This window comes from Thalassophryne amazonica, chromosome 1 (genome assembly GCF_902500255.1).
Source record: "Thalassophryne amazonica chromosome 1, fThaAma1.1, whole genome shotgun sequence".
Taxonomy (NCBI): Eukaryota; Metazoa; Chordata; class Actinopteri; order Batrachoidiformes; family Batrachoididae; genus Thalassophryne; species Thalassophryne amazonica.
In genome coordinates this window covers 5,058,733-5,084,511 of record NC_047103.1, presented here as the reverse complement: position 1 = coordinate 5,084,511, position 25,779 = coordinate 5,058,733, and the positions used below count along the sequence as shown (strand labels likewise).

General features: G+C 42.2%; 1 protein-coding gene across 1 annotated transcript in view; it reads right to left on the bottom strand.

Moving 5' to 3' along the window:
* LOC117524748 (sodium channel protein type 4 subunit alpha B-like) overlaps positions 1 to 25,779 on the bottom strand; it is a 295,022-nt gene that overhangs the window by 15,905 nt on the left and 253,338 nt on the right. Inside the window, exons 27-29 of the mRNA XM_034186600.1 lie at positions 6,892 to 6,945; positions 6,046 to 6,183; positions 4,019 to 4,123 (exon numbers count right to left, since the gene is read on the bottom strand). Coding sequence (XP_034042491.1) covers positions 4,019 to 4,123; positions 6,046 to 6,183; positions 6,892 to 6,945 — 297 coding nt within the window. The remainder of the gene's footprint in view (positions 1 to 4,018; positions 4,124 to 6,045; positions 6,184 to 6,891; positions 6,946 to 25,779) is intronic.

Below are 25,779 nucleotides of genomic sequence, written 5' to 3'. Positions count from 1 at the left end.
GCTACAAACTCAAAACTATTATGTTCAAACTGCTTTTTTAGCAATCCTGTGAATCACTAAACTAGTATTTAGTTGTATAACCACAGTTTTTCATGATTTCTTCACATTTTAACATCCACACAGATGCTGAGAATGACAGCCTCAACACTGCATTTAATCTATTATTAAACTCAATTGGCTTTGCTCAAAATGTAAATGAGTCCACCCACCACTTTAATCATATCTTAGATCTTGTTCTGACTTATGGTATGGAAATTGAAGACTTAACAGTATTCCCTGAAAACTCCCTTCTGTCTGATCATTTCTTAATAACATTTACATTTACTCTGATGGACTACCCAGCAGTGGGGAATACGTTTCATTACACTAGAATTCTTTCAGAAAGCACTGTAACTAGGTTTAAGGATATGATTCCTTCTTTATGTTCTCTAACGCCATATACCAACACAGTGCAGAGTAGCTACCTAAACTCTGTGAGTGAGATAGAGTATCTCGTCAATAGTTTTACATCCTCATTGAAGACAACTTTGGATGCTGTAGCTCCTCTGAAAAAGAGAGCCTTAAATCAGAAGTGCCTGACTCTGTGGTATAACTCACAAACTCGCAGCTTAAAGCAGATAACCCGTAAGTTGGAGAGGAAATGGCATCTCACTAATTTAGAAGATCTTCACTTAGCCTGGAAAAAGAGTCTGTTGCTCTATAAAAAAGCCCTCCGTAAAGCTAGGACATCTTACTACTCATCACTAATTGAAGAAAATAAGAACAACCCCAGGTTTCTTTTCAGCACTGTAGCCAGGCTGACAAACAGTCAGAGCTCTATTGAGCCGAGTATTCCTTTAACTTTAACTAGTAATGACTTCATGACTTTCTTTGCTAATAAAATTCTAACTATTAGAGAAAAAATTACTCATAACCATCCCAAAGACATATCGTTATCTTTGGCTGCTTTCAGTGATGCCGGTATTTGGTTAGACTCTTTCTCTCTGATTGTTCTGTCTGAGTTATTTTCATTAGTTACTTCCTCCAAACCATCAACATGTCTATTAGACCCCATTCCTACCAGACTGCTCAAGGAAGCCCTACCATTAATTAATGCTTCGATCTTAAATATGATCAATCTATCTTTATTAGTTGGCTATGTACCACAGGCTTTTAAGGTGGCAGTAATTAAACCATTACTTAAAAAGCCATCACTTGACCCAGCTATCTTAGCTAATTATAGGCCAATCTCCAACCTTCCTTTTCTCTCAAAAATTCTTGAAAGGGTAGTTGTAAAACAGCTAACTGATCATCTGCAGAGGAATGGTCTATTTGAAGAGTTTCAGTCAGGTTTTAGAATCCATCATAGTACAGAAACAGCATTAGTGAAGGTTAAAAATGATCTTCTTATGGCCTCAGACAGTGGACTCATCTCTGTGCTTGTTCTGTTAGACCTCAGTGCTGCTTTTGATATTGTTGACCATAAAATTTTATTACAGAGATTAGAACATGCCATAGGTATTAAAGGCACTGCGCTGCGGTGGTTTGAATCATATTTATCTAATAGATTACAATTTGTTCATGTAAATGGGGAATCTTCTTCACAGACTAAGGTTAATTATGGAGTTCCACAAGGTTCTGTGCTAGGACCAATTTTATTCACTTTATACATGTTTCCCTTAGGCAGTATTATTAGACAGCATTGCTTAAATTTTCATTGTTACGCAGATGATACCCAGCTTTAGCTATCCATGAAGCCAGAGGACACACACCAATTAGCTAAACTGCAGGATTGTCTTAGAGACATAAAGACATGGATGACCTCTAATTTCCTGCTTTTAAACTCAGATAAAACTGAAGTTATTGTACTTGGCCCCACAAATCTTAAAAACATGGTGTCTAACCAGATCCTTACTCTGGATGGCATTACCCTGACCTCTAGTAATACTGTGAGAAATCTTGGAGTCATTTTTGATCAGGATATGTCATTCAATGCGCATATTAAACAAATATGTAGGACTGCTTTTTTGCATTTGCGCAATATCTCTAAAATTAGAAAGGTCTTGTCTCAGAGTGATGCTGAAAAACTAATTCATGCATTTATTTCCTCTAGGCTGGACTATTGTAATTCATTATTATCAGGTTGTCCTAAAAGTTCCCTGAAAAGCCTTCAGTTAATTCAAAATGCTGCAGCTAGAGTACTGACAGGGACTAGAAGGAGAGAGCATATCTCACCCATATTGGCCTCTCTTCATTGGCTTCCTGTTAATTCTAGAATAGAATTTAAAATTATTATTCTTACTTATATGGTTTTGAATAATCAGGTCCCATCTTATCTTAGGGACCTCATAGTACCATATCACCCCAATAGAGCACTTCGCTCTCAGACTGCAGGCTTACTTGTAGTTCCTAGGGTTTGTAAGAGTAGAATGGGAGGCAGAGCCTTCAGCTTTCAGGCTCCTCTCCTGTGGAACCAGCTCCCAATTCAGATCAGGGAGACAGACACCCTCTCTACTTTTAAGATTAGGCTTAAAACTTTCCTTTTTGCTAAAGCTTATAGTTAGGGCTGGATCAGGTGACCCTGAACCATCCCTTAATTATGCTGCTATAGACTTAGACTGCTGGGGGGTTCCCGTGATGCACTGAGTGTTTCTTTCTCTTTTTGCTCTGTATGCACCACTCTGCATTTAATCATTAGTGATTGATCTCTGCTCTCTTCCACAGCATGTCTGTTTCCTGGTTCTCTCCCTCAGCCCCAACCAGTCCCAGCAGAAGACTGCCCCTCCCTGAGCCTGGTTCTGCTGGAGGTTTCTTCCTGTTAAAAGGGAGTTTTTCCTTCCCACTGTCGCCAAGAGCTTGCTCACAGGGGGTCATTTTGACCGTTGGGGTTTTTCCGTAATTATTGTATGGCCTTGCCTTACAATATAAAGCGCCTTGGGGCAACTGTTTGTTGTGATTTGGCGCTATATAAATAAAACTGATTTGATTTGATTTGATCTGCGAGTCATTAATTTTGTTGGTTTGGAACCAAGATTTTGTTGGTTTACTAGTGTGCTTGGGGTCATTGTCTTGTTGAAACACCCATTTCAAGGGCATGTCCTCTTCAGCATAAGGCAACATGACCTCTTCAAGTATTTTGACATATCCAAACTGATCCATGATACCTGGTATGTGGTATATAGGCCCAACACCATAGTAGGAGAAACATGCCCATATCATGATGCTTGCACCACCATGCATCACTGTCTTCACTGTGAACTGTGGCTTGAATTCAGAGTTTGAGGGTCGTCTCACAAACTGTCTGCGGCCCTTGGACCCAAAAAGAACTATTTTACTCTTATCAGTCCACAAAATATTCCTCCATTTCTCTTTAGGCCAGTTGATGTGTTCTTTGGCAAATTGTAACCTCTTCTGCACGTCTTTTATTTAACAGAGGGACTTTGTGGGGGATTCTTGCAAATAAATTAGCTTCACACAGGCGTCTTCTAACTGTCACAGCACTTACAGGTAACTCCAGACTGTCTTTGATCATCCTGGAGCTGATCAATGGGTGAGCCTTTGCCATTCTGGTTATTCTTCTATCCATTTTGATGGTTGTTTTCCGTTTTCTTCCACACGTCTCTGTTTTTTTTTTGTCCATTTTAAAGCATTGGAGATCATTGTAGATGAACAACCTATAATTTTTTGCACCTGCGTAAAAATCCACAAAATTGACGAACTCACTGACTGAATGCCACACTACTATTATTGTGAACACCCCCTTTTCTACTTTTTTTTTACTAATAGGCCAATTTCATAGCCTTAAGAGTGTGCATATCATGAATGCTTGGTCTTGTTGGATTTGTGAGAATCTACTGAATCTACTGGTACCTTGTTTCCCATGTAACAATAAGAAATATACTCAAAACCTGGATTAATCTTTTTAGTCACATAGCACTACTATTATTCTGAACACTACTGTAGGTGATACAACAGAATAGGTGGTGTGTTAGGAGCAGTGTGGGGGGGGGTGGGGGGCCGGGGGGGGGGGGGGGGTTACCAGAGGTCTTGGGATGGGCTTCTGAGGTTTCTTGGAGCCGAGTTTCTTCATGGCGTTGTAGTACTTCTTCTGCTCCTCCGTCATGAAGATGTCCTGTCCTCCAAAGTAAACAGCACACACCACCGCACCCCACTGTTATTCTCACATATACTCACCAAACACATCCTGAAAAGACCATATTTATTCATACAAATATTCTGACTGGAAAGCAACAACATGACACACAAAGTTCTATAATCAGAAAATAAATCCACCATGTGTTTAATGTTGAGTTTAAATGAGACACGTGACGTGTCAGTGCTTTGAAAGGGCACAACGTCACAATCATTCAAAAGTCAAACAAACCTGTCAAATGTTTGTTTGTAAGCAGCTGCCTGTGACCGCTTCCCATTGAACAAGACCAACTGAGTCACTGCACAACACTGACCCCTGATGGACAACGTGGGTAACAGCTAAATTAAATAACTATCTTCTTTACAGTAAGAAATGAGACAATTATTATGTCAAAGACATGATGCAGAACAGTGATGGGCACAGTTCCGCTAATCACTAATTAGTGAAGCTAACTTTTTTGTTAGTCAATTAGCTTTTCAGCGAACTTTGAAAACAATCAGCGGACCAATTAGCTTCCACTAAATTTAGTTCCACTAACTTTCAGTCCGCTGGCATAGTGAGTAAAGCTTAACAGTCAAAAACATTTATATACTCTAAAATCTTACATATTAGTTCCTGTCTGTTGTGTGTTTTGCAACAGTCAGACCGCTGTGAGCTCAGCCCTCCCCCAGCAGAAGGGGGCGGACCGTGGGCCAACTGCTGGCTGCTGCTACAAAAACAAAAAAGAAAAGAAAAGAAGTCATTTGCTTTCCACATGCAATGACACAGATGTGTGGCAGGAGACATGAAACACAAAGCACTTTTCACTCATGGTTTCATTTAGAAACAAAACTAATTCCGGACAGCTTAGCAACAATATAACAGCAACACTGTTGTTTTTACAAAATGAAAACATTGCAAATATCTTTTAAAGTAATGCAGTAATTCTGAAGGTTTGAGCATTAACAGACACATGCGTCAAAAGGCACTGTGGGAAATGAGTCTCTTCTCAGTCACACCCCCCATCAACATGCATAGAACACTGCCATCTACTGGATGGGAGTGTGAATAGCGTTCATCATCGCCATTCGTTGCGCTGAATTACACTTCACAAACAGAATTTACAGTTTTGCAAATGTCTTTTTTTTTTACAAATGAAAAAAATGACATATTTATAAATACACATTTATTTGTAAAAACCAACACACATGTTGCAGTAACTTGTGTGTTGTATTTACAAATAAATAAACCAACCAGTGACTGAGAGGAGACTCATTTCCCATAATGCCTTTCGGCACACGTATCTATTAATGCTGAAATGTTCAGAACTAGCGCATTACTGCGATATTTTCACTTTGTAAAAATGACAGAGTTGACGTTAATGTCGATAAACTGTTCAGAATTAGTTTTGCTTATAAATGAAACCATAAGTGAAAAGTCTGTTGTTTTTCATGTCTCCTTCCACACGCCTGTGTTGTTGTATGTGGAAAGTAAATGACACTGCCTTACAGCAGTGAGCAGTGTACAGTGTCCATAAAGACAGAAGCTCTGGCTCGTTTTTCGTTTTGGGTTTGTGATCGCTTTTGATTTTACTCAGAACCCTCGACGGTGCTTAAACTTGAAACTGGCTCATCAGCAGCCGACAGTGTACCAAGTCAATACTAAAAGTTAGCAGTTAGCTGTAACTTCCACAAAATTTTTTAGCGGTTTATCAGTTTAGCATTACAAAAGTTAACTTTTCAGTTAGCGGATTAGCGGTTATCAAAGCTAACTTTTTGGTTAGTTATTCCCACCACTGATGCAGAACATTGTGTCCCTGTGGAATTTTGTGCCACAAAATCCAAAATGTTGCTTTAGTTGAAATAATTAAACTGTTGTTACTGCATCACTCTGTGTGTGTGTGTGTGTGCGTGCGTGTTTCCTGTGGTATTTATCTTTCGTTTCTGCTGGTTGAAGTTGTCGATGATGACGCCGATGAAGAGGTTGAGGGTGAAGAAGGAGCCGAAGATGATGAAGATGACGAAGTAGAGATACATGTAGAGATTGATCTCCTGGATTGGCTGCTCCTCAACCTGACAGTAAACAAACAAACAACATGCAAGAGTACACAAATTAAATACTCAACTCTTAGCTTTGCGCTAACTCTACTGCGCTATACCATCATTACAGTAGTTCTTACAATTCCACAACGTTGTTCTCTGTTGTCATCACTAAACACCTGATTACATATTTTCCAGAGTATAAGTCGTATTTGCTAAAAAAAAAAAAGAAAAACCCACATAAGTCACACTGGAGTATAAGTCACAGGACCTCACAAACTAGTAAAAAAAAAAAAAAAAAAAAAAGCAAACAAAAACAAGACTTATACTCTGGAAAATACAGTAATTGTGTTGTATTTTGGTGACTCAGTTACCAGTGATGTTATTTCTAAGATAACTGGTGTTTTTAAATTTTGGCAGTAATAAATGTACAAACGTGAGCTAGCTTGCTATTATGTCGAGCGTTAATGCTACATGCTAGCTGGCTGGCTCAGGTTGCTGATTTTAACGCTGAGTGCGCATCTAATAATGCAAATGATGGCACATGTGAGAGTTTAGTTTGTTTTATTTTACTTTTGTGATATTTGGCGCTGTGAGCCCCGCCTCTCGCCAAATGATCGCTAGGGATGAATGGACGGACAGACAGATGTTGTGATATTCTGGCCTTATTTTTACACTGCGAGAGTGATTCTTTTGCTGTTTATGGACCCAACATGGAGAAAGCATCTGAACTGAACTTACCCCGCGTGAATCCACTGCTGCGTACATGATCTCCATCCAGCCTTTAAACGTGGCCTTAAAAATACACAAACAAACAAACAGATGGAAGCTGCACCATGTGACAATGAACACATTCTGACCGAACCGGAAATTATTTCAGATTTTACTCTGAGACAGAACTGGTGATAAAAACACACATTTATAAACCAGAAAAAGCTGTGACGATATGGAGACTGAAAACGTTGCAGACTGCATGAACCCTGAGGGCCATTTCCAGCTCATGGTACCCAAGACGAGACTTAAAACCAGGGGGAACAGGGCTTTCTCTGTGGCTGGCCCCAGACTTTGGAACACTCTGCCCCTCCATGTTCGAACAGCCCCCACAGTGGAGTGTTTTAAGTCTCGTCTGAAGACCCACTCGTATTCTCTGGTTTTTAACACTGAGTGAGTTGTGTAGTCCTCTGTTTTATTGGTTTTGTTTTTATTTTTATTTTTTTAGATTTTATTGGTTTTATCTTTTGTATGCTGTATGTATGTATGTATTTAGTTATTTATTTATCTTGCACATTCTACTTATTTTTATTGTTAATTTTCTTATTTTTAATTTATTTCCTGACTAATGGGGTTTTATCTATCATGATTCTATGTGCAGCACTTTGGAACGTCTTTGTTGTTAAATGTGCTATATAAATAAAGTGGACTGGATTGGTTGGATTGAACCCACGACATTTCATGTTTTGTGTGATGACCTTCATTTGTTACTATACGTCCTTGTAACTGTTAGAATGACCTAAGCAGAGGGCCACCCCTCTGAGTCTGGTCTGCTTAAGGTTTCTTCCTTATTATCTTCAGAGGGAGTTTTTTTCTTACCATTGTCTCCTGTGTTCTTGCTCTGGGGGTTAGTAAGGTTAGACCTTACTTGGGTGAAACACCTTGAGGCAACTTTGTTGTGATTTGGCGCTATATAAATGAAAATGAACTGAAACTGAATTGAATTACATCCATTCCTGCCACACATTCCAAAAACGTTTGGGACGGTGGCAATTTGTTCTCAATATAAGGACTGGAAATATTCAGGTATCCATCCCCTGACTCGTCTTGAGAAACCTGACTGTAAAAGTGATTTTTTTCATCACTAATTAACTTTGACTTTGCTTGACATCATCATGTGGCCTCACTGACATCAAGGGTCTGAGACGTTCGTCAGACCCCAGACAGCAGTGGACTTTGCAGAAAAACCATGTTTGAAGAGCTCATCTAGTTCTTGAGATATGGTGAGTACATTCAACAGGGACCCCTGATTTAACCCTGACACGACCTTTGCTGCATGTCCTTAACCAGAGCCTCAACTGATCTGGTCCAGAAATTTGATTTGTAGCATGGAACATTTCTTAGTACAAAGTCTGTCCAGCAGTAGTACACAGCTCAGAGTATTTATACTGTCAGAAACTTTAAAAAGACGACCTTAGGTTAACTTGGCTAATACGTATTATGGAACAAAACCTCTTTCCGACATGAGTTCATCCTGTAAAGCAAAATATAAGGTACTCAGCTGGAGCTGCTTTAGGAGGGTCCCCATTTAGGTCTCCTCACATCTTTGGTGCTTCACTGTTGCTCAAATAGCAAAAATATACTGAAATGCACTGATGGTGGACATGATGGTCAAGTGGTTAAAGCAGTGGGGCTTGTGACCAGAGGATCATCGGTTCCAACCCCTGTTAGATTGCAAAAATCAGTCAGGGCCCTTGGGCAAGCTCCTTAATCCCAGAGTTGCTCCAGGGGGTGTTTTGAGTGCCTGACATCAGTGTGTGAATGTGAGGTCCTTAATCACCTAGTTGCTCCCGGTGTGTAGTGAGCACCTTGACATTGGTGTACGAGTGTGTCTGTGTGAATTGGTGAATGTGAGGCATCGTTGTAAAGGGCTCAGAATGATTAATGTCACTTTGAGCAGATGGAATCAGTTAATCAGTGAAATCGCCTGGTGGAGTCAGTGGCTGCAAAGAAAACCTGCACCCTCTTGGCTCTTTCTGGAACATGTTGCCCACCCTGATTTAGGATTTCACTGTGTCTTTAGTTCTCAGACGCGTCAATGACTTTTAGGCACATTTTATCCCACAAATAATCTAAAAAAAAGGGCAAAACCCTTGGATTTCCATTTATATCGCCGCATGTGTGCGCGCCTGCCCAGCGTGTTAAGTGTTCACCCAGTTTTATTTTCTCAGCATCTGCGTCAGCAGACGGATGTCCTGCATGTTTCCGGTACTCGAGTGAACATGTGAACCAAAAGGTTTGAGCAGCAAATTAAGACGGAGAAAGTCAGAGTGCCATGGAAACGCCACAAAAAAAAAAAAAAACAGTAAAAGAACCTTTTAAGGACAAAACAGTGAGACAGCAGAAAAAAGGACAAATAAAAAGAAGACGAGGAAGAAAAGCCAGAAAGCAGATGTGCAGAATCAGCTGAGAGAAAGTCTGAGTGGGCAGCTGCTGTCCATCACTCGGACCTGAAATCAACTCGTCGCCACGGGTTACCGAGTGTTATTATTATGATTTGTCAGATGTGAGCGACAGGGGGCACGCTGTAAAAGACGGCGGGCTGAGCTCCTGTTTTTAACCCACACAGCAGCCACGGGACGTGGGTACCTGTGGACCGAGTCACAGACACGCCTCCAACAAATCACACTTACCGACGCCGGTACAAACAATAAAATTTAGATAATTACATTACTTCCAATTCCAGAAATTTTTACTTTTTTTTTCAACGTTAATATCTGAAAAACGGATCACATGTGGATCAAAGTTACTCTACTCATTGAGAGTGTCAGTTTGAACCTCACTGTCACATATGAGAGTGACTGAGGCACTTTTTTTTTGAGATATAATGCAAAATGTACATCAAATGGGCTTTTTAATGTTAAATTCAAATGTCCACAAAATCCACAATCCAGATCAGATCCGGATCAAACTGTCAGGTGATAGTGAGTGTCAGTCTGCACCTCACTATCAAACATGAGAGTGATCGGGGCACGTTTGATTAAGATATAATGTAAAATATACATTCAATGGGGTTTTCAATGTTAAATTTAAATGGATACAAAATCTGTAATCTGGATCAGATCCGGATCAAACTTTGTCAGTCGATAAAGGATACCATCCTACAGAACGCTGTCAGATATAAAAGAAATCTGATCTTTTTTTTGACAGTTATGAATTTTGAAACTTATATAGAGATTTTTCCCATTTTCCCAGATTTTTCCTGACTTTGCTGTTTGACCTTGAAAATTTCATACTGATATGTGAAAAACTACAGGTTACAGGCTGATCACAAACAGACAGACAGACAGACAGACAGACACACAGAGGTGAAAACATGACCTCCAACTTCACTGGTGGATGCAAAATATTCTCAAACATTTCCATCTTATGGGATGTAGTTGGATTTCAAACTGATTCATGTCTTCATATTGTGGATGATGGTGAAGCCATAGGTTTACATACATCTGGACTTTAAAACATTCAAAGTTCATTTTACCCATTTTCACACATTTTGTGTTAAAACAGAATACTTCATTTCCACACACAGTTATTTAAGGTCAGGTCAGGGAGCATGGGGGGGGGGGGGGTGTGTGTGTGTGTGTGCCATGCATGGTCGCATCCTCCACACCACACAGCAGCCTGGGGTCCTGGATGGCAACCACCCGGGCAGACAACCCACCCATCCCCATGTCCATATACTAACCATCTATCTGTCACAGACAGGTGAAGTCCTCTGGAACCATCCATTGGATATAAAGTGGTTCCAGCGGGATCCAAGGATCCTCCAGAGACCTGCAGTCGTCACCTTAGCTTAGAGTCCAAAACTGAGACAGACAGGAAGCACCAAGACCCCAAAAACGTGGACCTTCATTCTCCTGCAAAGGTATCAGCATCACCAAACACCTTTGACGTCCTGACTCCATAAGCTCTTCACAGTGTCTCTGGATCTCAGAGGCTGAGGACTCAGAGACGTGAACGTCCCTGCTGAGATCACTGAATGTCTCTACAAGTTCAAGACTTTCACCACAAACAGAGACACTTCTGCTGACCGGGTCCATGAAGTCACTGAAAGCCTGGATCATCATCTGGATCCAGGACCATCACAAACCCAGACGCTCCGATTTTTCACTTAGCTCCTCAAACTGTTGAGTGAATGTTATTTTACGTCTCTTCACCAAGTACAAGTCAGACAGTAAGAACTTTACAGGTGATCCTCAGGACAGACACTGAGTCTTTTTTTAAAGGTCAGCTGTTGAGCAACGTTTTCTTCTTTGGTCTGTCAACAGCCTTTTCAGTCAGAGTGACGGAGCACTGTCTTATGGGTTCAGGCTGTCAGGGAATCAAACCAAAGAGCCTCTGGACACAGTCCCTTCACTGTAAACCCCCCATCCCCCAGACCACAAACTATTCTGGAAACAGCCGTAACATAAGACCAGACGAGTCCTGGTCTGTGTCCTTCTGCATGACAATGAACCCTAAACTAGTGAGATGGAGATGAAATGGAAGTGACATGGAGGTGACATGGAGGTGAGATGGAGGTGAGATGGAGGCGACATGGAGGTCAGATGGAGATGAAATGGAGGTGAGATGGAGATGAAATAGAGGTCAGATGGAGGTGAGATGAGGTGACATGGAGGTCAGATGGAGATGAAATGGAGGTGACATGGAGGTCAGATGGAGATGAAATGGAGGTGAGATGGAGATGGAATGGAGGTCAGATGGAGGTGAAATGGAGGTGAGATGGATGTGAGATGAGGTGACATGGAGGTCAGATGGAGATGAAATGGAGGTGAGATGGAGGTGACATGGAGGTGAAATGGAGGTGAGATGGAGGTGACATGGAGGTCAGATGGAGGTGAACTGGAGGTGAAATGGAGGTGAGATGGAGGTGAAATGGAAGTGAGATGGAGCTGAAATGGAGTTGAGATGGAGGTGAGATGGAGCTGAGATGGAGGTGAAATGGAGTTGAGATGGAGGTGAAATGGACGTGATATGGAGGTGAGATGGAGGTGAAATGGAGGTGAGTTGGAGGTGAAATGGAGGTGAAATGGAGGTGAGATGGGGGTGAGATGTGGGTGAGATGGAGTTGAGATGGAGGTGAGATGGAGGTGAAATGGAGTTGAGATGGAGGTGAAATGGAAGTGAGATGGAGGTGAAATGGGGATGAGATGGAGGTGGAATGGAGTTGAGATGGAGGTGAAATGGAGGTGAGATGGATGGATGGATAGATGGATAGATGGATGAGATTTATTGTCATTGTCATTACACGAGTGCAACAACAATGAGACATTTACAGACATTTACACTCCAATTGCCACAGACAAGATACAGCAATTAATCCACAATTATTACTTGTTTACCGTAATAATGGCACACATCAGAATTAAAGACAACACATATACATTTGACATTGTTTATGTTCACTAAACTTGAAGCAGTCCGTCATCCGAATTGAGGCGATGTAAGTGTGGGGGGGCTGCAGCAACATGTGGTTGCGCCGTCGCCAGCTTGGGGGCAACGGGGAGCTACAGCAGCTAAAACTGCGCGGCGACCCAGAGGGGGAAGGGAGTGGCGTGAGCAGGGGCTGGGATGGGGTGTGTGATGGGGACAGGAGGGGATGGAGGGGGTTGGGAGCATGCTTTCAGTCTCTGTCCATGTGTGAGTGGCAAATGAGTCAGTTTCTGTCTGTGTGTGCTGGAGTTGCAGAAGATAAGAAAGAAGGCAGCCGAATAGTTCACCAAGGCTGTGGAAATTCTTCTGGAGGAAAATAACGGGACATTTTGTCCTTCAGAGGCTGATAAGTCTGCCATGTTTATGGCTGAGCAGTGAAAAACACCTTTAACAGCTTCACATGAACAACCAAATCCAATTATGAATATTCCCTGGTCTCCGACATCTTCCTTTGCAAGGCGTGCATTTGCGCCGAGATGTTATCCAATTTGCGTCTGAGTTCAAGGGTTAATGCACTCTGAGAATCTTGGACAGTTGAGGGGTCGTAGTTCTGGTGGCAGCCGTCTTGCAAATTCTCTGGTAGGTCAGGGCAGCACATAAACCAATAAGTACCAGCCCTCCTACGATAAAACCAAATATAAATAAATCCTTGACGTCTTCCACAGAGAATGGCGCAAAGCATGCGACACGCCATGTCTCCAAGGAGTCCAGAACATAGCCCGCAGGGTGGAAGTGAGGGGGTTCGCGTCCTTCCCTTGTGTAACATGCTGTGTTTAGTTTGTACCGTGTTTTTTCCTTGTGTGTTTGCGAGCATGCGCTGTGGGGAGCTGATGGTCTAGCAGTTAAGTGTTGGGATTGAGACCAGAAGATCCTCGGTTCAAACCCTGGCCAGACCAGAACTAAGTGCCCTTGGGCAGGGTCCTTAATCACCTAGTTGTTCCCGGTGTGTAATGAGCACCTTGCATGGAAGCACCTTGACATCGGTGTAACAGTGTGTCCGTGTGAACTGGTGGATGTGAGGCATCATTGTAAAGGGCTTTGAGCTTCTGATTCAGATGGAAAGGTCTATTAGAAAAGTATCCGACCTTATTATTTTTTTCAAAAACCATATGGATTTGAATCACGTGTGATTGCGTCAGACAAGCTTGAACCCTCGTGCGCATGAGTGAGTTTTTCCACGCCTGTCGGTTGCGTCATTCGCCTGTGAGCAGGCTTTGAGTGAGGAGTGGTCCACCCACTCGGCGGATTTTCATTATCAGGAAATGGCGGAATGATTTGGGCTTTTTTTCCATCAGAATTTTTTCAGAAAGTGTTAGAGACTGGCAGCTGGAAACCATTAGAAAAATTTATCTGGCTTTCGGTGAAATTATACGGGCTTCACAGAGAATAAGGACTGTTACTACAGCTTTAAGGACGGCTTTAAGGACACTCGGAGCGGATACTTTTCTAACAGACCTCGTAAATACAGTCCATTTACTTTGTCACCTGTCTCCTGTTGTCTCGCTGTTTCTTGGTTTTCAGTCAGTCTTTGTCTGATGTCATTACAGCGCCCCCGTCGGGGCTCTTCACCCCCCCCCCATTCTTCAGTCACCTTATGTTATACTGATCATCAAGTCATCTAGTCATCTCGTGAATTAACTGTTTTGATCTGCAAGAACCGTACTTGTACTTTTTACTTGCATTTGGGTTCAGTACATGTATTGATCACAAGAAGAACTTTATTCAAAGTATCAAATGGAATTGATAAAGTATCAAATCATGGTTTTAAAATGTGATATTATGCCTGCATACCAAAATATAAGAATAAATAAAATTTAGTTATTCATTTATTTAAAAAAATTCTGGTTTGAAGAAAATATGAAATTCGAGCACTTTGTGTGGAACATCAACGAGTGCAGTCGAGCTTCTCTGTGACACTTTTTGCAGCGTGAAGCTATTTCCAGATGCTAATGGAAGGGTTGCCACTGCCAACTGTTGCCGCGCAGACTAGCCAAACAGACTACTGCTGAGCGACCTGTTGCTTGGCAACTGTACTCTGACAACTCTTAAGTTGCCAACGACTGAAGGATGAAGCAGCAGCACTTTTCTTTTTCTCCATTAACAAATCTCAGCATCTGAGTTCATGATTTCACAACAGATGCTTTCTTCAACTGTCCGCCTTCTCGTCCTCTTTATCTTCTTTTCACTCTAATTCTGTCCTCCTCCTGTCCTCATTTCTTTCTGTTTCATGTGTCTCTGTTTAGTCATATTTAGTCAGTTTCAGCTTGACTGATTTGTAGGCTGCGAATTTGCACCGACGACCCACTACAAATAACCTTAACACTGCTAACAGAAGAGAAGCGTGTCCGCGCTAACTAGCCATGTTGCATTAGCCCACTTTTTAAATACCGTACTGTACCTGAGCAGAAACATTCCAAAAACACATATTGCTTGTTGTAAAACAAGACTGTATACTACAAATACATTTTCTTCAAGCCATTTTTGAATTATTGTCCAGCTAACTTACTAAAGTCAGCAGCAAAAATGCTAACATAGCGGGAGGGTCCACTGGTCCTACAGTCCACTGGTTCTAGGGTCCACAAGTTGTAGGGTCCATTAGTCCTAGGGTCCACTGGTCCTAGGGTCCACAAGTCGTAGAGTCCATTAGGCATAGGGTCCGCTGGTCCTATGGTCCACAAGTCGTAGGGTCCATTAGTCCTAGGGTCCACTGGTCCTAGGGTCCACAAGTCATAGGGTCCATTAGGCATAGGGTCCACTGGTCCTAGGGTCCACTGGTCCTAGGGTCCACAAGACGTAGGGTCCATTAGGCATAGGGTCCGCTGGTCCTATGGTCCACAAATCATAGGGTCCATTAGTCCTAGGGTCCACTGGTCCTAGGGTCCACAAGACGTAGGGTCCATTAGGCATAGGGTCCGCTGGTCCTATGGTCCACAAGTCGTAGGGTCCATTAGTCCTAGGGTCCACTGGTCCTAGGGTCCACAAGTCATAGGGTCCATTAGGCATAGGGTCCACTGGTCCTAGGGTCCACAAGTCGTAGGGTCCATTAGTCCTAGGGTCCACAGGTCCTAGGGTCCACAAGCCGTAGGGTCCATTAGGCATAGGGTCCACTGGTCCTAGGATCCACAAGTCGTATTGTCCCTTAGGCATAGGGTCCACTGGTCCTAGGGTCCACAAGTCGTAGGGTCCATTAGTCCTAGGGTCCACTGGTCCTAGGGTCCACAAGTCGTAGGGTCCATTAGTCCTAGGGTCCACAAGTTGTAGGGTCCATTAGGCATAGGGTCCACTGGTCCTAGGGTCCACAAGTCATATTGTCCATTAGGCATAGGGTCTACTGGTCCTAGGGTTCAAATCCACAGTAAAACAGGAAATGTTCAAATTTCAAACACTTTCTGGATTGACAGACGAGATCCCATGGAATCTCGTGGGAACTCAGTGGCAAGCTCACACTCAAACAGGAAGTGCCAATTTATCAGTCACAGTAAAACAGGAAATGTTCAAATGTCAAACACTTCCTGGCATGGGTGGAGCTAGAGCGGACGCCGGGGTTTCACTGGACTCTCCTGAAATCTGATTGGACACAGATGATTGACATGTCACAGCACCACATGTCTGGTTGAAAGAGCTGCATTTTCAAATCAGTGAGTCACATTGACTGCTAGGTTCCTCCTGTCCAGTAGTTGGAGCTGCGTACCAAAAAAAGTTTACTCCAGATTTGAACTGAACACGTTGTTTGAACTATGGAATTCTAATCACACCAAACTTATATTGTTGAGCAAATCAATCAATCAATCAACTTTTTTCTTATATAGCGCCAAATCACAACAAACAGTTGCCCCAAGGTGCTCCATATTGCAAGGCAAGGCCATACAATAACCATGAAAAACCCCAACGGTCAAAACGACCCCCTATGAGCAAGCACTTGGCCACAGTGGGAAGGAAAAACTCCCTTTTAACAGGAAGAAACCTCCAGCAGAACCAGGCTCAGGGAGGGGCAGTCTTCTGCTGAGACTGGTTGGGGCTGAGGGAAAGAACCAGGAAAAAGACATGCCGAGAAGGGGGGCAGAGATCGATCACTAATGATTAAATGCAGAGTGATGCATACGGAGCAAAAAAAGAAAGAAACAGTGCATCATGGGAACCCCCCCACAGTCTACGTCTAAAGCAACATAACCAAGGGATGGTCCAGGGTCACCCGATCCAGCCCTAACTATAAGCCTTAGCGAAAAGGAAAGTTTTAAGCCTAATCTTAAAAGTAGAGAGGGTATCTGTCTCCCTGATCTGAATTGGGAGCTGGTTCCACAGGAGAGGAGCCTGAAAGCTGAAGGCTCTGCCTCCCATTCTACTCTTACAAACCCTAGGAACTACAAGTAAGCCCGCAGTCTGAGAGCGAAGCGCTCTAATGGGGTAATATGGTACTACGAGGTCCCTAAGATAAGATGGGACCTGATTATTCAAAACCTTATAAGTAAGAAGAAGAATTTTAAATTCTATTCTAGAATTAACAGGAAGCCAATGAAGAGAGGCCAACACGGGTGAGATATGCTCTCTCCTGCTAGTCCCCGTCAGTACTCTAGCTGCAGCATTCTGAACCAACTGAAGGCTTTTTAGGGAACTTTTAGGACAACCTGATAATAATGAATTACAATAGTCCAGCCTAGAGGAAATAAATGCATGAATTAGTTTTTCAGCATCACTCTGAGACAAGACCTTTCTGATTTTAGAGATATTGCGTAAATGCAAAAAGGCAGTCCTACATATTTGTTTAATATGCGCTTTGAATGACATATCCTGATCAAAAATAACTCCAAGATTTCTCACAGTATTACTAGAGATCAGGGAAATGCCATCCAGAGTAACGATCTGGTTAGACACCATGCTTCTAAGATTTGTGGGGCCAAGTACAATAACTTCAGTTTTATCTGAGTTTAAAAGCAGGAAATTAGAGGTCATCCATGTCTTTATGTCTGTAAGACAATCCTGCAGTTTAGCTAATTGGTGTGTATCCTCTGGCTTCATGGATAGATAAAGCTGGGTATCATCTGCGTAACAATGAAAATTTAAGCAATACCGTCTAATAATACTGCCCAAGGGAAGCATGTATAAAGTGAATAAAATTGGTCCTAGCACAGAACCTTGTGGAACTCCATAATTAACTTTAGTCTGTGAAGAAGATTCCCCATTTACATGAACAAACTGTAATCTATTAGATAAATATGATTCAAACCACCGCAGCGCAGTGCCTTTAATACCTATGACATGCTCTAATCTCTGTAATAAAATTTTATGGTCAACAGTATCAAAAGCAGCACTGAGGTCCAACAGAACAAGCACAGAGATAAGTCCACTGTCCGAAGCCATAAGAAGATCATTTGTAACCTTCACTAATGCTGTTTCTGTACTATGATGAATTCTAAAACCTGACTGAAACTCTTCAAATAGACCATTCCTCTGCAGGTGATCAGTTAGCTGTTTTACAACTACCCTCTCAAGAATCTTTGAGAGAAAAGGAAGGTTGGAGATTGGCCTATAATTAGCTAAGATAGCTGGGTCAAGTGATGGCTTTTTAAGTAATGGTTTAATTACTGCCACCTTAAAGGCCTGTGGTACATAACCAACTAACAAAGACAGATTGATCATATTTAAGATCGAAGCATTAAATAATGGTAGGACTTCCTTGAGCAGCCTGGCAGGAATGGGGTCTAATAAACATGTTGATGGTTTGGATGAAGTAACTAATGAGAATAACTCAGACAGAACAATCGGAGAGAAAGAGTCTAACCAAATACCGGCATCACTGAAAGCAGCCAAAGATAACGATACATCTTTGGGATGGTTATGAGTAATTTTTTCTCTAATAGTCAAAATTTTGTTAGCAAAGAAAGTCATGAAGTCATCACTAGTTAAAGTTAATGGAATACTCAGCTCAATAGAGCTCTGACTCTTTGTCAGCCTGGCTACAGTGCTGAAAAGAAACCTGGGGTTGTTCTTATTTTCTTCAATTAGTGATGAGTAAAAAGATGTCCTAGCTTCACGGAGGGCTTTCTTATAGAGCAACAAACTCTTTTTCCAGGCTAAGTGAAGATCTTCTAAATTAGTGAGACGCCATTTCCTCTCCAACTTACGGGTTATCTGCTTTAAGCTACGAGTTTGTGAGTTATACCACGGAGTCAGACACTTCTGATTTAAAGCTCTCTTTTTCAGAGGAGCTACAGCATCCAAAGTTGTCTTCAATGAGGATGTAAAACTATTGACGAGATACTCTAGCTCCCTTACAGAGTTTAGGTAGCTACTCTGCTCTGTGTTGGTATATGACATTAGAGAACATAAAGAAGGAATCATATCCTTAAACCTAGTTACAGCGCTTTCTGAAAGACTTCTAGTGTAATGAAACTTATTCCCCACTGCAGGGTAGTCCATCAGAGTAAATGTAAATGTTATTAAGAAATGATCAGACAAAAGGGAGTTTTCAGGGAATACTGTTAAGTCTTCTATTTCCATACCATAAGTCAGAACAAGATCTAAAATATGATTAAAGTGGTGGGTGGACTCATTTACTTTTTGAGCAAAGCCAATAGAGTCTAATAATAGATTAAATGCAGTGTTGAGGCTGTCATTCTCAGCATCTGTGTGGATGTTAAAATCGCCCACTATAATTATCTTATCTGAGCTAAGCACTAAGTCAGACAAAAGGTCTGAAAATTCACAGAGAAACTCACAGTAACGACCAGGTGGACGATAGATAATAACAAATAAAACTGGTTTTTGGGACTTCCAATTTGGATGGACAAGACTAAGAGACAAGCTTTCAAATGAATTAAAGCTCTGTCTGGGTTTTTGATTAATTAATAAGCTGGAATGGAAGATTGCTGCTAATCCTCCGCCCCGGCCCGTGCTACGAGCATTCTGACAGTTAGTGTGACTCGGGGGTGTTGACTCATTTAAACTAACATATTCATCCTGCTGTAACCAAGTTTCTGTTAGGCAGAATAAATCAATACGTTGATCAATTATTATATCATTTACCAACAGGGACTTAGAAGAAAGAGACCTAATGTTTAATAGACCACATTTAACTGTTTTAGTCTGTGGTGCAATTGAAGGTGCTATATTATTTTTTCTTTTTGAATTTTTATGCTTAAATAGATTTTTGCTAGTTATTGGTGGTCTGGGAGCAGGCACCGTCTCTACGGGGATGGGGTAATAAGGGGATGGCAGGGGGAGAGAAGCTGCAGAGAGGTGTATAAGACCACAGCTCTGCCTCCTGGTCCCAACGCTGGACAGTCACAGTTTGGAGGATCCCAAAAAATTGGCCAGATTTCTAGAAATGAGAGCTGCTCCCTCTAAAGTGGGATGGATGCCGTCTCTCCTAACAAGACCAGGTTTTCCCCAGAAGCTTTGCCAATTATCAATGAAGCCCACCTCATTTTTTGGACACCACTCAGACAGCCAGCAATTCAAGGAGAACATGCGGCTAAACATGTCACTCCCGGTCTGATTGGGGAGGGGCCCAGAGAAAACAACAGAGTCCGACTGTTATATGGCTGGGGGGGCCTGGCTGCCGGTTTGTTTGTCTTTTTGTTTTCCTCCCAGGTGGCGTGCATTTGGGACTGAGTGGCTGTGTTGCTGAGGCTGTCAGGACCTCACCCTGATCACCTGCAACTCGTCAGGACTCACAGCTGAGGTGCATCTGGATGGATTGGAGCATGTTGGCATTTAAGACTGGAGTGCACAGTGTGTATTTGCCAGAGACTCGACCTTGTGACCAGACGGGTGAGATCGTCGTCTCGGGAGCCATCTCATCAGCAGCGGATGCTGAGAAACGTCCAGGTTTGATGCACAGTCTGTGAAAGAGGAGGGGGTGAGGTCTCACGCTCGTCAGCACACTTCCTGAGGTACGTTAGATTTTGTGACTAACAGTTATACAGTCAGTAAATGTGGTGTCCCTCACACCTTATTGTATTGAGCTGTTTGTTAGTCATGTATCAGCTTCCACTGCGGTGGAGTTTTGTGAACTGGATGTTCCATGCCCGCAGGTTGGAAGCTGATCAGCAATCAAGCCAGGAAGTGTTTGCTGTTTGTACACATTTAAGTGTTCTGTGTGTAGAGTGTGGACTCACATAATGGTTCCTTCTTTCACAGACTCGGTTGTTGCGGCCACCTGGGGGGTGTCGGCGGGGTCCTTGGGTCCGAAACAGCTTCTGGCTCCGGACCGTTAGCGCTGCTGGGAGCGCACCACGCCAGACCGCACCTTTCTGTTCTTACATTTTCACTGTTATGTATTAAATTCAGTTAGCCTTTGTACCGTGCTCTGCTTATTTCATACTGGGTCCTTCAAACGCTGGTCGGTTCTCCGAGCTGCGTCCGACACATAACACCGACATTGTTTTTGCAAAGTTACACACCGATTTAATGTTAATTTTAGTGACCTCCGATTGGCGTAACCGAGTGTCATTACTGCCGACGTGAATTACAATCTTACCAAATTTACGCTTAGCCTTAGCCAGCAATTTCAAATGTCCTTCGATGTCGCCTGCTCTGGCCCCCGGAAGACAATTGACAATGGTTGCTGGTGTCGCTAACTTCACATTTCTCAAAACAGAGTCGCCAATAACCAGAGTTTGATCCTCGGCGGGTGTGTCGTCGAGTGGGGAAAAACGGTTAGAGATGTGAACGGGTTGACGGTGTACACGGGGCTTCTGTTTAGGGCTACGCTTCCTCCTCACAGTCACCCAGTCAGCCTGCTTTCCCGACTGCACGGGATCTGCCAGGGGGGAACTAACGGCGGCTAAGCTACCTTGGTCCGCACCGACTACAGGGGCCTGGCTAGCTGTAGAATTTTCCACGGTGCGGAGCCGAGCCTCCACTTCGCCCAGCCTGGCCTCCAAAGCTACGAATAAGCTGCACTTATTACAAGTACCGTTACTGCTAAAGGAGGCCGAGGAATAACTAAACATTTCACACCCAGAGCAGAAAAGTGCGGGAGAGACAGGAGAAGCCGCCATGCTAAATCGGCTAAGAGCTAGTAGCTACGCTAAGCTAGCGGATTCCCAAAAACACACAAAGTGAATAATGTGCAAATAATCCAGAGGTGATTCAGCAGAAGGAGTGCCCCAATCAAGGCACCAAACAGGCCATGAAGCAGCACAGGCAACGCACGACAACGGTGCTAAAATAAAATAAAAATAAAAAAAATAAAACGAAAGCGTTAGCAAGCTAGTTAGCCTGCCAACGCTAATGAAAGTTAGCTGATAAAAGTGCTCCGTCGCGATGTTTCGACCGTTAGAGGTCTTCCTTAGGCGTTGGAGCACAGTAAAAAGTAAAAAAAAAATTAAAAAGTAAAAAAGTCTTGAAAAAGACTGTTAGTTCAAGTCCAAAGCAGCAGGTAGCAGTCTCTGTGTAAACGGTCCCAACAGAGAGCCCTCCAAATCCAACCATGTGTATTTCATCACAAAAGATTTACTACCATGACCGTATTTTATGCCAGAAATGAGGTTCAGGTAGTTAAAAGCAGCATTTCTCCTTTAATTCAGGTTGCCTTATATACACATGTTTAAGCTAACAGACAGCAGCTGGTTCACGCTCTGTTGGCTTATTAGTGCAGCAGACAACTGAAACAATCCTTCAAATGGTGATACAAGCATCAAGTTCAGCACAAATACAGCTGGAGCAAAATTAATGGAGCAACTTTAACTTTTGACCCCTGTACAAACTGAAACTGACCTTTGTCACCATTCTTGCTGCTTTTACCTCATAACTCCATAACATTTAGTCACAGATTGTCCAAACTATAACTTTTTGGAATCTTTATGATCAGGCAAATAATGTGGTGTCGTTTTCTATATGATTGGAGCATCATTTAATTTAGACCAGGGGTGGGCAACTTCCAGAAAGAGCCAAGACGGTGCAGGTTTTCTTTGCAGCCACTGACTCCACCAGGTGATTAATATCACTTTGAGCAGTTAATCAGTGAAATCACCTGGTGGAGTCAGTGGCTGCAAAGAAAACCTGCACCCTCTTGGCCCTTTCTGCAACAAGTTGCCCACCCCTGATTTAGACCCCTGTGTAATTCTTCAGTATACTCCTACCTGGCTGCCTATAGAAAATTCAAGTGGCCAATCAGTTTTTTTTAAGAGTTAATGTCTATGGATTTTTTGTGCTGAATGTGATGTTTGTATCACCATTTGCAGGATTCCACTCTAAATATTCTCTTATCTGCTGCTCTATATATGAGATGTAAGATGCTGCTCCTCACGGTTTCTCAGTTGCCCTCAAAAGTATTGGAACACTTGGTATTTCACACATTTTTAATTTGTTTATTCCATTTCAAATACATTTTTTTTAATTATCTTCCTTAACTCAAACTGAAATCAAATCTCTACAAATTGATATAAATGAATTAAAAATCTAAAATCCAGCTTCCTGATGAAGTGGTGTAGTGGAGGATTTTCTTAAAAAGAAGACCTAAAGGTTCAGCTACAATTTGACAGAAAGTCCATTTGAGATGGAAGACTAGATTTGATGTTTTCGTGAAAGAAACTTTTGTATTTCTTCATAATTGATGTAAATAAAGTCCAAGACATCCCCTGACTTATCTAAAGAAAACTGGCAATAAAACTGATTATTATTTACAGGTTTTATCAAGTTTTAGAGATTTGCTTTCAGTTTGAGCTTGAGGAAGATAATTTTAGAAATTTTAATTCTTTATTTTTTTGGATTTCTTGTATTTAAAATGGCATAAACAAATTAAAATGTGTGAAATTCCAAGTGTTCCAATATTTCTGGAGGGCACAGTATCCTAACCTTATGATGAGTGCAAAATGAGTGTGGTATTATTACTGTTTGGTTTAAGAAGGTTTAATTTTCACTGTTGCTGCACTTTGTGTCAAATCATAGTCATATCGTTTATCATATTGATATGACAATTCAGTAAGGTATATCTTCTATTATACTATATATACGAGGGCTGTCAATAAAGTAACGGTCCTTTTTATTTTTTTCAAAAACTATATGGATTTCATTCATATGTTTTTACGTCAGACATGCTTGAACCCTCGTGCACATGCGTGAGTTTTTCCACGCCTGTCGGTGACGTCATTCGCCTGTGAGCACTCCTTGTGGGAGGAGTCGTCCAGCCCCTCGTCGGAATTCCTTTGTCTGAGAAGTTGCTGAGAGACTGGCGCGTTGTTTGATCAAAATTTTTTCTAAACCTGTGAGACACATCGAAGTGGACACGGTTCGAAAATTAAGCTGGTTTTCAGTGAAAATTTTAACAGCTGATGAGAGATTTTGAGGTGATTCTGTCGCTTTAAGGACTTCCCACGGTACGAGACGTTGCTCAGCGCTCTCAGGCGCCGTCGTCAGCCTGTTTCAAGCTGAAAACCTCCACATTTCAGGCTCTATTGATCCAGGACGTCGTGAGAGAACAGAGAAGTTTCAGAAGAAGTCGGTTTCAGCATTTTATCCGGATATTCCACTGTTAAAGGAGATTTTTTTAATGAAAGACGTGCGGACGGGTCCGCGCGTCGCTCCGCCACAGGAAAAACACGTCTGTTGGAAGCCTTAAGGACAAGTTGGAACATGTCCTGCTGTTAAACAATTTCTCATATACTCACTCCACTGAAAGCCATCAAAAGCCGCCTGGATTTTACAAATGGTTATCAACACGGAGGTGTTTTTCCTGTGCCGCCGCACCGCGTCGGCTGCGTCCCAACGCACGTCTTTCATTAAAAAAATCTCCTTTAACAGTGGAATATCCAGATAAAATGCTGAAACCGACTTCTTCTGAAACGTCTCTGTTCTCTCACGACGTCCTGGATCAATAGAGCCTGAAATGTGGAGGTTTTAAGCTTGAAACAGGCTGATGACGGCGCCTGAGAGCGCTGAGCGACGTCTCGCACCGTGAAAAGTCCTTAAAGCGACAGAATCACCTCAAAATCTCTCATCAGCCGTTAACATTTTCACTGAAAACCAGCTTAATTTTTCGAACCGTGTCCACTTCGATGTGTCTCACAGGTTTAGAAAACATTTTGATCAAACAAAGCGCCAGTCTCTCAGCAACTTCTCAGACAAAGGAATTCCGACGAGGGGCTGGACGACTCCTCCCACAAGGAGTGCTCACAGGCGAATGACGTCACCGACAGGCGTGGAAAAACTCACGCATGCGCACGAGGGTTCAAGCATGTCTGACGTAAAAACATATGAATGAAATCCATATAGTTTTTGAAAAAAATAAAAAGGACCGTTGCTTTATTGACAGACCTCGTATATATATATATCCTGGTAGTCAGGACGATATGCTTTTTGTTTCAATTAAAAAGATGTTTCTTGCATCTGTGATGCGAATGTGAATGTAACTTTAATAATCATTAAAAAAACCACATCACTTTGTTTTTAACTTCGGTGGTTATGAAGATGCACCGTACAATGTAAATGTTTATGCACAATATTCCGTATTCTAATCCAATTACATTTGTTCAGCAAATCTGATTGGTTAATCATGTGAGATTTCAGACAATAAAATATAGCGTTGGCAAAAATACTGGACCGTTTCATATTTGATGTATTACTCCACGCCCTGACCGCGCACATTGCTACGCAGATGTCAAGAGGAAGAAGAAGAATTAGAGAGAGCGTGAGAAACTGGCGGCGTGACGATGTTACGATAAGCTTTGCTGACCAAATTTCTTACAGAAAAATCACCTGTGCAAACAATGGAATTGGATTAAAATGGTAAATGGTAAATGGACTGCATTTATATACCGCTTTTCCATTCGCATCAGACGCTCAAAGCGCTTTACAATTATGTCTCACATTCACCCCGATGTCAGGGTGCTGCCATACAAGGTGCTTGCTACACACCGGGAGCAATAGGGGATTAAAGACCTTGCCCAAGGGCCCTTAGTGATTTTCCAGTCAGGTGGAGATTTGAACCGAGGATCTTCTGGTTTCAAGCACAACACCTTAACCACTAGACCATCACCTGTTGGCAGTGGACTTTTTGTTATCGCCACTTTTACACTATCAGCTTTTGGATTTTGGTTATTTTGGATTTTGTCACCTTACTGGAAGACTGCTGCTGCATTTCTGGATTCTGCTTAATTTTAACTTTACTCTCATTGTTAGACTATTGCAGTATTTTGGGGTTTGGGACCGTGTTCACTCTGTTATGTGGAAAATAAAAATAAACCCCTGGTTATTTCTCTAACCCTCTTGTGTCTGCTGCCTGCATCTGGGTCCAGTCCTTTTCTCCTCCGTGGTTCTAACCATAACAGTTTGCTTTCATTCAGATGGCGGTGCGTCTAGAACAGTGCTCACAATGACAAAGTGATTAACAAAGGCTTTTAAGGTGGCAGTAATTAAACCATTACTTAAAAAGCCATCACTTGACCCAGCTATCTTAGCTAATTATAGGCCAATCTCCAACCT